At 41.2% G+C, this 12,500-nt stretch overlaps 2 protein-coding genes and 1 long non-coding RNA gene across 3 annotated transcripts in view; 2 read left to right on the top strand and 1 right to left on the bottom strand.

The window, feature by feature from the left end:
- The window catches only part of LOC138959462 (uncharacterized), a 381,943-nt gene that overhangs the window by 69,255 nt on the left and 300,188 nt on the right, over positions 1 to 12,500 (top strand). The gene's annotated exons all lie outside the window — the stretch shown is intronic.
- Positions 1,612 to 5,141, top strand: LOC138959458 (uncharacterized). Its single transcript, XM_070330958.1, has 3 exons — positions 1,612 to 2,676; positions 3,227 to 3,316; positions 3,797 to 5,141. The coding sequence occupies exons 1-3, from the start codon at positions 2,503 to 2,505 to the stop codon at positions 4,292 to 4,294; spliced, it is 762 nt and encodes a 253-aa protein (XP_070187059.1). The 5' UTR covers positions 1,612 to 2,502; the 3' UTR covers positions 4,295 to 5,141.
- Positions 5,427 to 12,500, bottom strand: part of LOC138959456 (innexin-11-like) — a 7,975-nt gene continuing 901 nt past the window's right edge. Inside the window, exons 2-4 of the mRNA XM_070330955.1 lie at positions 10,857 to 11,115; positions 10,478 to 10,618; positions 5,427 to 9,830 (exon numbers count right to left, since the gene is read on the bottom strand). Coding sequence (XP_070187056.1) covers positions 8,922 to 9,830; positions 10,478 to 10,618; positions 10,857 to 11,115 — 1,309 coding nt within the window. The 3' untranslated portion in view covers positions 5,427 to 8,921. The remainder of the gene's footprint in view (positions 9,831 to 10,477; positions 10,619 to 10,856; positions 11,116 to 12,500) is intronic.

Here is a 12,500-nt window from a genome sequence, read left to right as displayed (position 1 = left end):
CTTGTTTTTAATCCAAATATAACATATTTATATGTTTTTGGAATCAGAACATGATGGAGAATAAAATAAAAGTAATTTTGGATCGTTTAATAAAAAAATAATTTTAATTACAATTTTCAGATTTGTAATGACCAAAGTCATTAATTAATTTTTAAGCCTCCATGCTGAAATGCAATACCGAAGTCCGGCCTTTGTCGAAGATTGCTCAGCAAAAATTTCAATCAATTTGATTGAAAAATGAAGATGTGACAGTGCCGCCTCAACTTTTACAAAAAGCCGGATATGACGTCATAAAAGACATTTATCAAAAAAATGAAAAAATATCTGGGGATTTCATACCCAGGAACTCTCATGTAAAATTTCATAAAGATCGGTCCAGTAGTTTAGTCTGAATCGCTCTACACATACACACGCACAGACACACAGACACACAGACACACACACACACACACACACACACACACACACACACACACACACACACACACACACACACACACACACACACACACACATATATATACACCACGACCCTCGTCTGGATTCCCCCGCTATGTTAAAACATTTAGTCAAAACTTGACTAAATGTAAAAAGAGCGCGCGCGAGAGAGAGAGAGAGAGAGAGAGAGAGAGAGAGAGAGAGAGAGAGAGAGAGAGAGAGAGAGAGAGAGAGAGAGAGAGAGAGAGATGATGATGATGATGATGATGGAACTTTATTTTTCAAGGATAGAGGTTTAAGGCGACGCCTTTTCTTACAACCGGTCCTTACTTCTAATACAAATAAATACTAATAAAGAGAGAGAGAGAGAGAGAGAGAGAGAGAGAGAGAGAGAGAGAGAGAGAGAGAGAGAGAGAGAGAGAGAGAGTCATCAAAGACATTTATCAAAAAAATGAAAAAAAACGTTCGGGGATTTCATACCCAGGAACTCTCATGTCAAATTTCATAAAGATCGGTCCAGTAGTTTAGTCTGAATCGCTCTACACACACACACACGCACGCACACACACACGCACATACACCACGACCCTCGTTTCGATTCCCCCTCGATGTTAAAATGTTTAGTCAAAACTTGACTAAATATAAAAAGAAGAAAAACTCACAGAGACGTCAAGACCTGTCAGCCCTTTCATCCAGCAGTAATAATTGGCGAAATGGCAATTTGCTTCAGGGTAAACCGCCGGACACTGACACTTTATGGGCTCCAAGAACATCGGAAAGATGCTAGGTAGTAAGACCATCCCCACAAAGAGCCCAATGGTGATGAAGGCTGTGGCCATGCTGGATATTTTCTTTTATTGAATTGTTTATAACATACTTATCTGATCTGCAAGGGATAGTCAAACATATCATTTTGAGTACAAATCCTTCAAGACAACATTTGTTTATGACATCCTAACTTGTACTGCACAGGTACCACCCTGAACGTTTACCTGGAAGTTACTTGCTTCCTCGTGAAAACGTACATATAGTCCACCACACATTTGCCTAGCATTGTACATGAGTATGCTTTCTTTGGAGAGTGAAAATATTTAGCTGAATTAATTTTGCAGATTGACTCCTGTGTCATCGTCACAAAAATCCGATCTGCACAAGATCATTAAGAAGCAGCCAGACCGTCGATGTCTGGTGTGTGTCAAAACGATAGTCTGGGCAGACCTCTTGCAAGCCGATATAAACGGGAAAAGAGAGAAAAAATTGCCTTTAAATCACCCAAGCACCTATTTCGATTTTTTTAACATTTTTGTTCGGCTTTTAATTTATGCACTTCACGCATTATTAATTATCTACAGCTTTTGTTATCATTCTGACCCTCAGATTGTTTCTTTGTGTACGTCTGTGCAGAAATCCAGTATCAGCTCAAATAAAAGCAATGCTAAGATTTACCTGGCTCGCCACTGACGAAATAAATCTTCAACTCGTTTTGAATGTGAAGCTTTATCTCATGCTTTTAGTCTACATGTATGTGTTACATGTATAACTTTCAAAAGACATATTGGACTTCATTCAAATCCACATAAAATGTGCATTGTATATCGTTTGGCGCACACACTTTCATACACGCTACAAAAAAGCAGTCTATTCATCGGCATGTTTTCGCAACACATTCTAGGACCTTTGAACCACTTGCAGTGTCAATCTAACAGAATGCATTCCATTTCTGGCACCACGCAGCGATTTGTTCTGATCTTGTTGTCCATATACTGCGAAGGCGTTTTTATTCTGTGCCTGTTGGAAAGCCTTCTTCACGTGTGTGACTCCCTGTGTATTTTGGACAATCTTTCAAAGAAGGCCAGCATTTTGAAGATATCCCGCGCCAGTATCCCACAATCTACTTCAAACCACACTATGATAAATCAGGCCGCCATGAACGTTAGTAGGCTATCAACCTACACTACACCTTATTCTGTATGTTTAACACCATACATTTGTATAGATGTGATAGAAAAGATTCGTAGCTTGTCGCGTGGAACACTGATTTGAACGCTATGAACAAAATCCAGTATGATTGCCAGCTCCATCACCATTGTGCTCTGTACGGGTGTGGCCGTGCTCCCTTGGGTCTTTCCCTTGGTCTGGGAGCCCTTAGACTGTCACTGTCCGGCGAATTACTTCCAGGAAAATTCCCAGTACGCCAACGCTGACTGCTGGGCCAAAGGGCTGACTAATAAGGACCACGTGAGTTGCTTTTTTATGCATGTCTGGTAAAACCTTTCCTCCATTTATGTAACCTCCTGAGTGGTGCAGCAGTGTAGTTTGGGGCAATAGCACTAGCAATAGCAAAAAACAACAACGACAAAGACCCACAACAACATCAACAACAACAACAACAACAACAACAACAACAACAACAACAATGAGAAAGACGACAAAAAAAAACAATTGCAATTGTATTCCTTGCGCAAATCTTTGTTCTTATCCCATTTTCTCTGTCAATGATGTATATATGCGAATCTGGAATGAAGTTCTTGTACAATTATAGGTAGGGGGCTGGTGGTGGCGGTGTGTGTGTGTATGTGTGTGTGTAGGAAGGTTTGGGAATGTGGGGGTGGTCGTGGGTGCTTTAGGTGACGGTGAGAAAGTAGACAAATGTACTTCGTCGTAAATTAGGCCTAAAGTACAGTTTCTTTCTGTATTTGTTTGTACTTTTCTTTAAATCTGAAATCTTTGTTTGTTTGTTTGTTTGTTGTTTGTGTGATTGTTTGTTTGTTTGTTTGTCGCTGACCAGATGGAGCTAGAGGTGTACCCATGCATTTCCTTCACTCTTCTCGGTCTTGCGGCGCTTCTTGTCTTGCCATGTGTTCTGCAGTGGTACCAGGTGAGATTTTTCAATTAGCCTAATGACATTATTAGATGTTTGGTGGGTTGTTGACATACCAGCTTTTCCGTTGGTCCGAGGGAAGCATATCGCCTTCTGTTCCATTTTTATATTGATAAATAAAGATGAAACAGAAGGCGATATGCTCCCCGAGGTCCAACAAAAAAGCTGGTCTGACAACAACACGCCAAAACAGTTTTTTTTATCATCATTTTGTTTGTGCAAAAGTAAGTGAAAAATCATGGACAGGAAGCCAGGCTGTGAACCCAGTTATCAAAAAGAATGTTCAGGGCCCCAGGGTTCCAGAGCATTGTGGAAATCAAAGACAAGCGTGACGCCTATTCTCAGTAAGTCAATCAGTCGAAACTAGTGAAAGTGTTCTTTTAAGTGTTTGAGTTGATGACATTGTTTAACTATTTACAAGTATGTTAGGCTGGTGCTTATTACATCCATAACGTTTTTCTATTTTTTTTGCAACAGGCTTGTGACGAGGCAACGGTCCGCTTTGTGGCTTTGTTTGTGACTGTAGCTGCTTTTCCTTTGCTGACCCACGCTCTGCAAATCAACTTCGTCAGATGGGGCTGGAAACGTTTTTGCCATATCTGGGTAGAAGACAAGAGCACCTTTAGCCTGTTACAACGAGAGAAACTGTGCAATCTTCGTGCGTGGTCCATGTCCGAGGACTACGGTGAGAACAGCGAGCAGCACGAGCACTACGCTGTCAACAATGATCTTTACTGTGTGAACAATGATCCCTACTGTGTGAACAATAAGCACTACTCAGTGAACAATGATAACTATTCTGTGAACAGTGATCTCTACTGTGTGAGCAATAAGCGCTACTCTGTGAACAATACACAGCAGACTTTGCTGTGTACCATGATTATCCACGCCTGTCTCAAGAAGTCATTTCTTGTGTTGTGGATCTGGCTAGTGATGCTTCACTTCCTTGTTTTCCGCAGGTTTTTGGAGCGCTGAGTTCCTAGCCTTGTACGGTTTGAGTCAAGAAAGGATATTGCTAGTTATGTGCTATGGGTGATGTTTAATTTAATATTTCATCTTTGTATATGTCTTGGTGTGTTAACGTTTTGTATTTGTGATACAGGCCTACGGGCAAACTTCTGGTGGTTTTTTTTTAAACAGATACTAAAGTGTTTGTTCATGTTCTGTTTGTTCTTGTTCCCACCCAACAGTACTCCTGCATAAGCATCTCTAACACACCTTCGTACAACTCTATGACGGATTAAACATTATTTACAACATGTTAATGATATTCTGAATAATATAGAATATATTAAGTTGTGTGCAGATTGGTCTTATTTAGCAGAACTGTTGTACGTGTGATTCTCGATACTCTTGCAATATTACCGAATTGTTTATTACATCAGAAATACGGATTGAATCAATTGTTAATCAGAAATACATTTGAATTAGAAATTTAGAAATAATGTACAAATGTTGATTTCGGCTCTGTTTTCATGCATACTATTCTTGTTACATCCACCATCAATGATCATGAATGTGTGTTACCGTACACATTACGCTATAAAAGATGTTTGTTTTGTTAGCTCGTGCCCAAGGCGAATGGGATCTTGTTTAAGCCATGAAAGGTACCTTTTTATCGTATAACAGACCATGTAAACCATCCCAAATATGTTCATCTTTGTGTTCATCTTTGTACAACAGATAAGAGCTCCCTTTCACTTGGACATAATTAAATACAAGAATATACAACTTGTGTACTAGCTAGGCTTTTGGTGTTTCCTGATTCAGTATCAGGGATGAAATCAGTTTTGTGAAATTTTTTGGGTGCAAGCGTTTCCTCAGAAGTACAAGTGTGTGTGTGTGTGTGTGTGTGTGTGTGTGTGTGTGTGTGTGTGTGTGTGTGTGTGTGTGTGTGAAGGGTAAAATGTGTGTGTATGTATGCGTTTATATGTGTATGTGAGCGCGTGCATGTGTTCAGCTAGGTATGTGCCTGAGTGCTTGTGCTATTGAAGACGTGCGTGCATAGTTTGACTGTCGTAAAAACAACTCGGCAACAACTTGGTACCTGACCACACAAAAAATGATTCTCACAAGTTCAGACAACAGCAGAAACCACACTCACAACAATATCTCCAAGACTATGAAGGCTGTTTGTCTTTCTTTGATTTGAAAGAAGTGTGTCACTGCAAGATGAAGCAGTAAAACAGGAGCCTACTGAATAACTATCTATCTGCTTGCAATCTTCGTCACAATACCTACAACACAATACTATAAGAGTAACCTTGCTGAAGATTTGGAGGAAAAAAAACAACTACGTCGATGACAATTATAATGCCATTAGACTGACTCATCTGTTCTACGTTTGGAACACTTGTTTAGGGCGGGGATGTAGCTCAGTCGGTAGCGCGCTGGATTTGTATCCAGTTGGCCGCGTGAGTTCGTCCCCACGTTCGGCGAGAGATTTATTTCTCAGAGTCAACTTTGTGTGTAGACTCTCCTCGGTGTCCGAACACCCCCGTGTGTACACGCAAGCACAAGACCAAGTGCGCACGAAAAAGATCCTGTAATCCATGTCAGAGTTCGGTGGGTTATAGAAACACGAAAATACCCAGCATGCTTCCTCCGAAAACGGCGTATGGCTGCCTAAATGGCGGGGTAAAAAACGGTCATACACGTAAAATTCCACTCGTGCAAAAAACACGAGTGTACGTGGGAGTTTCAGCCCACGAACGCAGAAGAAGAAGAAGAAGAAGAAGAACACTTGTTTAAACTTTAAGCCGTCAGTATTGTTGTTAACATCACCAAACACTGCAATGTACCATCAGACACATTAAACATGCCAAAAGAATATTATAACACATTTAAGCATTTTAAACAACACACAAGTAGTCAACCACTGTCACTGGGTACAGTTTTATCTTATTTACAGTCAATCAGATATATTTGATGACTAATAAGAAACATTGCTAAGCTTTTATTGATTTGAAAAGAGGGTTTGATTTGATATTACATGCGAAGATATGGCCTTTACTGAACTAAGTGGGAGAATCTATTACGCCATTAGAAGTATGCATGTGTTTGTGAGAATATGAGCTAGGTGTAATAATGGGACAGGTCTTTCAGATCACTATATTTGTCAAAAAGGTGTAAAACAAAGCGAGATAACGAGACAATTTTGTTTTCGCTCTTAGTTAACGAAATGCCTTTGAATATTACAAAGAATGGTACACATATTATTATATATATGTTTATAATTTTGCTGATGATGTAATATTGTTATCGTATATTATTACCAATTCGGTGCCCCATATGGCTTTTTGACCAATCAGGGCGGATTCTAGGTGACCCTCTAAATGTTATGACGTTCAGACAGGGACCCTTTTTGTTTATCAAGCTATAAATTAACAAGACACAGTGACAATTTAAATCAACAATATCAGCGTGATTTATTCTAAAGAATGACACTTCAAATGCTGTCAGATAATACTCTCTTTATGTAAAAAATACCGAAAAGCGAGTTTTGTCGGTGGGTGCTTTACGGAACAGCAAGGCACCGCCCATCGTCTGAGTGTGCAATGGGACCCGCTCACTTGAAATCTAAATTATCTAATTGCGGAAAAATCAAGTGAAATTGTGTCACTCGCTTTACGTCAAATGTATCTTTACGTCATTTCCCATCCGTCTGGAGTCGGTTCTAAATCTGTCGCTCTCTGTTCAACAAGAAAAAGCTAAGCAACCGAAACGCATGTTCAACGTGGTTTATCTTGTGAGATTGTTGTGTGTCAAACGCATTTGACCTGTGAATATTCATCACGTCAGGTGTGTTACTCTGATTGGCTGACCCAGGTCACGAGAATTCTTTGACTGACAGGCATAATCAGGTAGGAGCGCTCAAGTTCCCATTGCGGCTGTTCCGTCAAATTCGCGGGGTCGCTTCGAAATTTCTTTTGGTCGATTTAAACGGTAATAAAACCGTTATTTCTAATATGCTGACTGTTAGCAAATGATAACAGACATGTCTCACAAACGATATCAGCAATCGCCTTAAAGGCTCATGCTTGATATCTTTTTTCTCGACATGTCTGTTATCATTTGCTAACAGTCAGCATATTAGAAATAACTCATACTCAAATTCCCCAGAAACGACGACTACATCTGCTGGCAAGAAATTCTGGCAAGCTAAAGCTTTTACTGAATATTGATACATCAAATACCGTGGTGTTCAAGAACGGTGGCTACCTTGCAAATTATGCAAGGTGGAATCATAAAGGGCATGATTTAAAAGATGTAAATGTGTATTAATAAGTGGGTGTGTGATTTGGCACTCACTCGGTTGTCATTTGCCAAAATATTTCAAAAGCAGATAACCGAGGCCAAAATTTACATTTTTAAACATTTGGGAAACTTGGCAATAATACACCAAGCCTTCTGTGCAAACGGTGTGATGCGCGAATTATATAGTTGACAAATATGGGGATTCCAGTGTGACATAATGATTGAACAAGTGTATTTGCTTGCATTGAAAAGGTTCCTGGCTGTCTCTTTGAAAACGCCTAAAACGTCAAAATGTCATTGTTTCTTATGAGTAGACCAAGGTATAGCAAAACTACAGCTATGACTAGTTGCAAAACAGATACTCTGACGGCTGACTCAAGCTTTGACAATTGGTGTCCAGAATTGGCAATGATTGAAATGTTACGGGGCACTTGACATTCCAAACGGCAGTATCACCACTCATCTAAACACAGTATGTCTACGTGTGCAATATGCAATCTGCAGCTCTGCCACGCCTCCAAAACTTATATGCACATTTTAGTAGAGAGAAGTGGGCTCAAGCAAACAACAGACATTTTTTTTTTAAACAAATAAAGTAAAAACATTGTTGTGGTTTGGTTTTGTTTGCTTGTTGTTGTTGTTGTTGTTGTCGTTTTACTTCTTTTTGTGTGTGCCGATTTAGCGCTTTTTTGGTAAAGAAGAAGAATCATCGTCATTTTTACAATCTTTAAAGCTGATAAAGCATTTGCAAATAACGAACGTGATTTCAAAAGGACAAACTTTGCTTTGTTTGGAGGGTTACTAACCGTTCTCTCCGCAGAAAACATTTTTATCCCTCATACGTGAGAGAGACCACCCATGTGGCAAAGATATCATCTCCTTATTCGTGTAAATGTAAATGAGGTCGGGTTAAACTACAGTCTGGCAGGACCTCAGAAGTAATTTTTCTCGACTCATGATAAAAAGTAACCGAGACATACATGTACTTCATTCTCGAAACGCTTTGCTGCTTCCACTGTAAGAATTTTGAGAACTAACTCGTGAAGCTATAATTCCTATTGTGGCGTCTTTTTGCTTTTCACTTAAGAGAATTCACTTTGGAAGAGATCGAGCTTTCAGAGGACGCGTCTTTAATTTGGACACTTCGACTCCGTCTGAAAGTTTGAGGTAGAAGGCACGCAAGTTCAGAATGTTTGATTAACAGATACACAGTGGCTTGCTTTTTGATACGAGGTTTACACTCGTTGCTTTTTTCCAATTCTGAATAGCTCACTTTTGCTCGCATTTCAACATTTCAACTCATGTAAGCCTGGTATCATACAGGAAGCCATGTAGCAATCTCTATTTACACCGCCCGTCGGCGTGCGCTCGATTCATCCGAATCCACGGTGTGTTCACCGTTCAGACTGTCCAATGACTCTTTCATTTCCTCTACGGGAGGCTTGTCAGCTTCTTCAACAGAAGGTTTGTTGAATTCCTTCCACAGCATTTTCACCGTCGTGTTAGCAAACTGGTCGCCCACACAGATCTCTAACATTTTCAGCACGAGGATACAGTCGTGAGTGAGATAGTTGAGCGCAAAGTTTGTCACGTCTTCTTGTCGTTTCTTCCGTTTTTCCGTGGCAATGATGCGCAGGAGGTGCTTGGACACAAGGTCCCTGCGGTTGGAGGGGAAGATGAGCTTGCGGAACCAGTACTGGTAGCTGTAGACGTTGGCCAGAACGAGCAGCACCAGCCAGAACCAGAGAGCGATGAAGACCTTCTCGCTCCACATGTTGATGGGCAGTAAGCATTGTATGGTGAATTGCTGGACGTTCTGCAGCTGCCGAATCTTGAAGTCGCACAGTGTTTCTTTGGGGAAGACCAAGGCCTCCCAGGAGTCATCGTCGCCTGTCACAAACCGTCGGATCAACTCTAAGCCCCAACTGTGGAAGTCGGTATGTAAGGTATAGCCTACAAAACGGAAAACAGCCAAGCACAGCACTAGAGTCAACAGGCGGGTGAACATGAACAGGCCCGTCTGATACGCCCCTAAGCCCGAACCCAGCGGGAAAAAGCCAAGAGCAGCAACAAATTTCTGAACCGACTCCAATTTGTTTTTCACCATCTTCCTTATCCTCCTCTTGTGTATCAGTTTGCCTTTTTCTAGATTGAAGGTCATCTCAAAGGCGACTGCCGCGCCGGCCTCATCGTCGTCTTGTTGTGGGTCAAGGCCAATTTCTACCACCTTGGGAATATTCAGTCCTTCGTTGCCCTATGAAGAAAGGGAAGAAACATGTGGTGAATGCACGTTCTCAAATTGCACAAAAAAGGTATTAACTTATCTGACCCACTTTTTAAAGAGGCGTTACATAAATAAATTAATGATTGAAATGTTGAAGTAACGGCTGCATGATCGTACCGACTCCCCCCCTCCCCCCTCTCTCTCTCTCTCTTTCTCTCTTTCTGTATGTGTGTGTAGAGACGTCAAAAATGCACAAGGTGAAACACACACACGCACACGCTCTCATGACAGTGAGCAGTTAAAATGTCATGTCGCGCTGACTGCTTTCGTGTTGGATGGTCGCCGCGCTAGAGGAAGTTGCACTAGCAGGGTGTCTGCCCGTGGTTGTCGCGCTAGTTGGGTATCAGGCTTGTGATATCAGGTTGTTGCTCGTGTGGCGTGTCGCGCCAGTTGATGTTGTGTTAGTGAACTCACGCTACTTCCAGGTTGTGGATGTCGCGTTACTGGCATGTCACCTATCCAATAGTCCATCCATATATCTATCCATCCATCCACACACCCACACACTCACCCACCAATCCATCCATCCATCTATCTATCCATCTACAAGTCGAACAACCAATCGATCCATCCATCAAGACAGGCTACTTACAAATAAGAACAACATCTAGACTTACCATGAAAGCCCTCCAGATGAAGTTTGGCGATTTGAGTATGCAGGCGACGATGAACAGTATGAAGGGAACTATAGGATAAAACGCCAACACTCGTTTCGCAGACTCGTATCTGATTTCCGGCAGCGTTGGTATCGGGTTGTCCTGAAAAAGACATTTTGATAATTAAACATCCAAGCAACCAGTAATGCGTGGCCTAATCGAACTCAACCAAACCCATCACTCCGATTCCTGTGGCAACTGTCCTCATGGCAATCATTTACTTGATTTCCCCCTCACCATCTCCTCCTCTTTCATCTTCTTCTGCTTTGTTTTCTTCAATGAACGATAATCACACCAAACATTATAAAAACTAAGACTACCTGTTCTATATATTACTCACATAGTCAATGACATACATCGGTGAGGTCCAGCAATAACTCTTGGTGTAGTTACACATGGCGTCCGAACTCTCGGCCGGACACAAGCACTCAATGGGCTCCCCCACCAGCTGGATGGCCGAGAGGAAGGCACCGACCACCAGCATCCAAACGAAGGTGACGTTAGCAGTCAGCAGACTGGCCGGATCCTGTCCGTAGGTGTCGAACAGCGAGAACTGAGAGAACACGCCCAGGTCAAAGTCCGGCTTGCGGGTCCAATCCCTGAGAGAGATAAGACAAGGTGTAAGGTATATCTCTTTTAGTCTGTACCTGCCTGCGTGTGTTCGCCTTTGCAAAACCTTAAGCTTTGGCTGGGATCTTTACCATGTGCATGTAAGATAGCACCACTAACTTTGTTCCGATATTCACCGAGTTTTTTTTTTAATTCAGAGATAATGCGTGAAAAATGTCGCGCATACGTTTCCCGAAAATGTTATAATTGCGAATGTTATTGAGTTGTCGTCTGTGGTATTGGAGGGGTTGGTTATTGCAAGGTATTTGACCTATTTGGACACTGCCTACGTTATTCATAAGTTCTTGGGCATAACTTGCGGTCATCAGTTTGCTTCCTCATGTCAAACTGCAAGACTCAAGTATTAGATCCAGCTAAAGACACAGTTTACATGCACTGCCAGTCAAATAAAAAATAATTCTTTTTAAATGTTACTCTTCAATTCAACTTTCATTTGTTTATGACACGCATGCACACAAAAAAAGTCACATTGAGCAGAAGCCAAATCTATACAAAGTTTGTGTTGGCTATATTTTCGAGCTCACTCATACTCTCATACAATAGTCTGTAAGAAAGCAATGTATTCAAGGACATTTTTGGCAATACGCGCAAGGAGCTCAGAAACAGTCTTAGAATGAATCTGATAGAATGAATTCCATTTGTCTGGCGTCGCACAGTGAGTTGCTTAGATCTTGCTGTCCTTTTCGATCAAAGAAAGTGTCTAAAGTGCGTATGGTGATAAGTCTTCTAGACATGGTCGAGTCACTGTTTTTCTGGGAAAATCTTTCCAATCAGTTCACGTTCCAAAATATCTCGTTCCAGTCATACATGTTGCTCCAAAGGAATCCACGATGTATGTCAGTATGGGTCTGTGCTGCATGGCATTGAGTATGTTAAATGAGATCATACATTGAATGGGTGTTCAGACAAGATATACGCACACGTTTCGTAGCTGGTGATATGAAAGGAATATTGTCCCTAACAACACAAGACCAAATATATTTCTGTATTGCTGCTTAACAAATCAAATGAAAGAACCCATGTGGGAGAGATCCATCTAAAGTAAACATCCATGCACCGCTGTTTTTACTCAACAGAAAACGTAACGGACCTCAGATGGACATTTGCTGCCAAATTCTTCTTCCAATCTTTATTATGCTGTAGTTATGAATTGATTATTTGTGATCAAAGGTATGGTGACATTTAAGATGCTGCTGCAAAGTTTTATGGCAAAACTGTTAAGAATTTGATTTTTGTAGGGGGGTGGGGGGGGGGGGCGACTCCAAAGTACGCTTCAAAACATCGTTACACGATCATTTTACAGTGCAGATTAAAAACAAAAAGAGTGTAGAGACTGCAACAAGAACAACAACAA

The sequence above is a fragment of the Littorina saxatilis genome, linkage group LG2 (assembly GCF_037325665.1).
Source record: "Littorina saxatilis isolate snail1 linkage group LG2, US_GU_Lsax_2.0, whole genome shotgun sequence".
Lineage (NCBI taxonomy): Eukaryota > Metazoa > Mollusca > Gastropoda > Littorinimorpha > Littorinidae > Littorina > Littorina saxatilis.
The sequence above is the reverse complement of the archived record's forward strand: the minus strand, read 5'-3'. Positions and strand labels throughout refer to the sequence as shown.

Coding starts and splice junctions, on each gene's coding strand:
- LOC138959458 (XM_070330958.1), top strand. CDS start 2,503: ATGATTGCCAGCTCCATCACCATTGTGCTCTGTACGGGTGTGGCCGTG. Junction 2,677..3,226: donor GGCTGACTAATAAGGACCAC/GTGAGTTGCTTT, acceptor GTCGCTGACCAG/ATGGAGCTAGAGGTGTACCC. Junction 3,317..3,796: donor GTGTTCTGCAGTGGTACCAG/GTGAGATTTTTC, acceptor TTTTTGCAACAG/GCTTGTGACGAGGCAACGGT.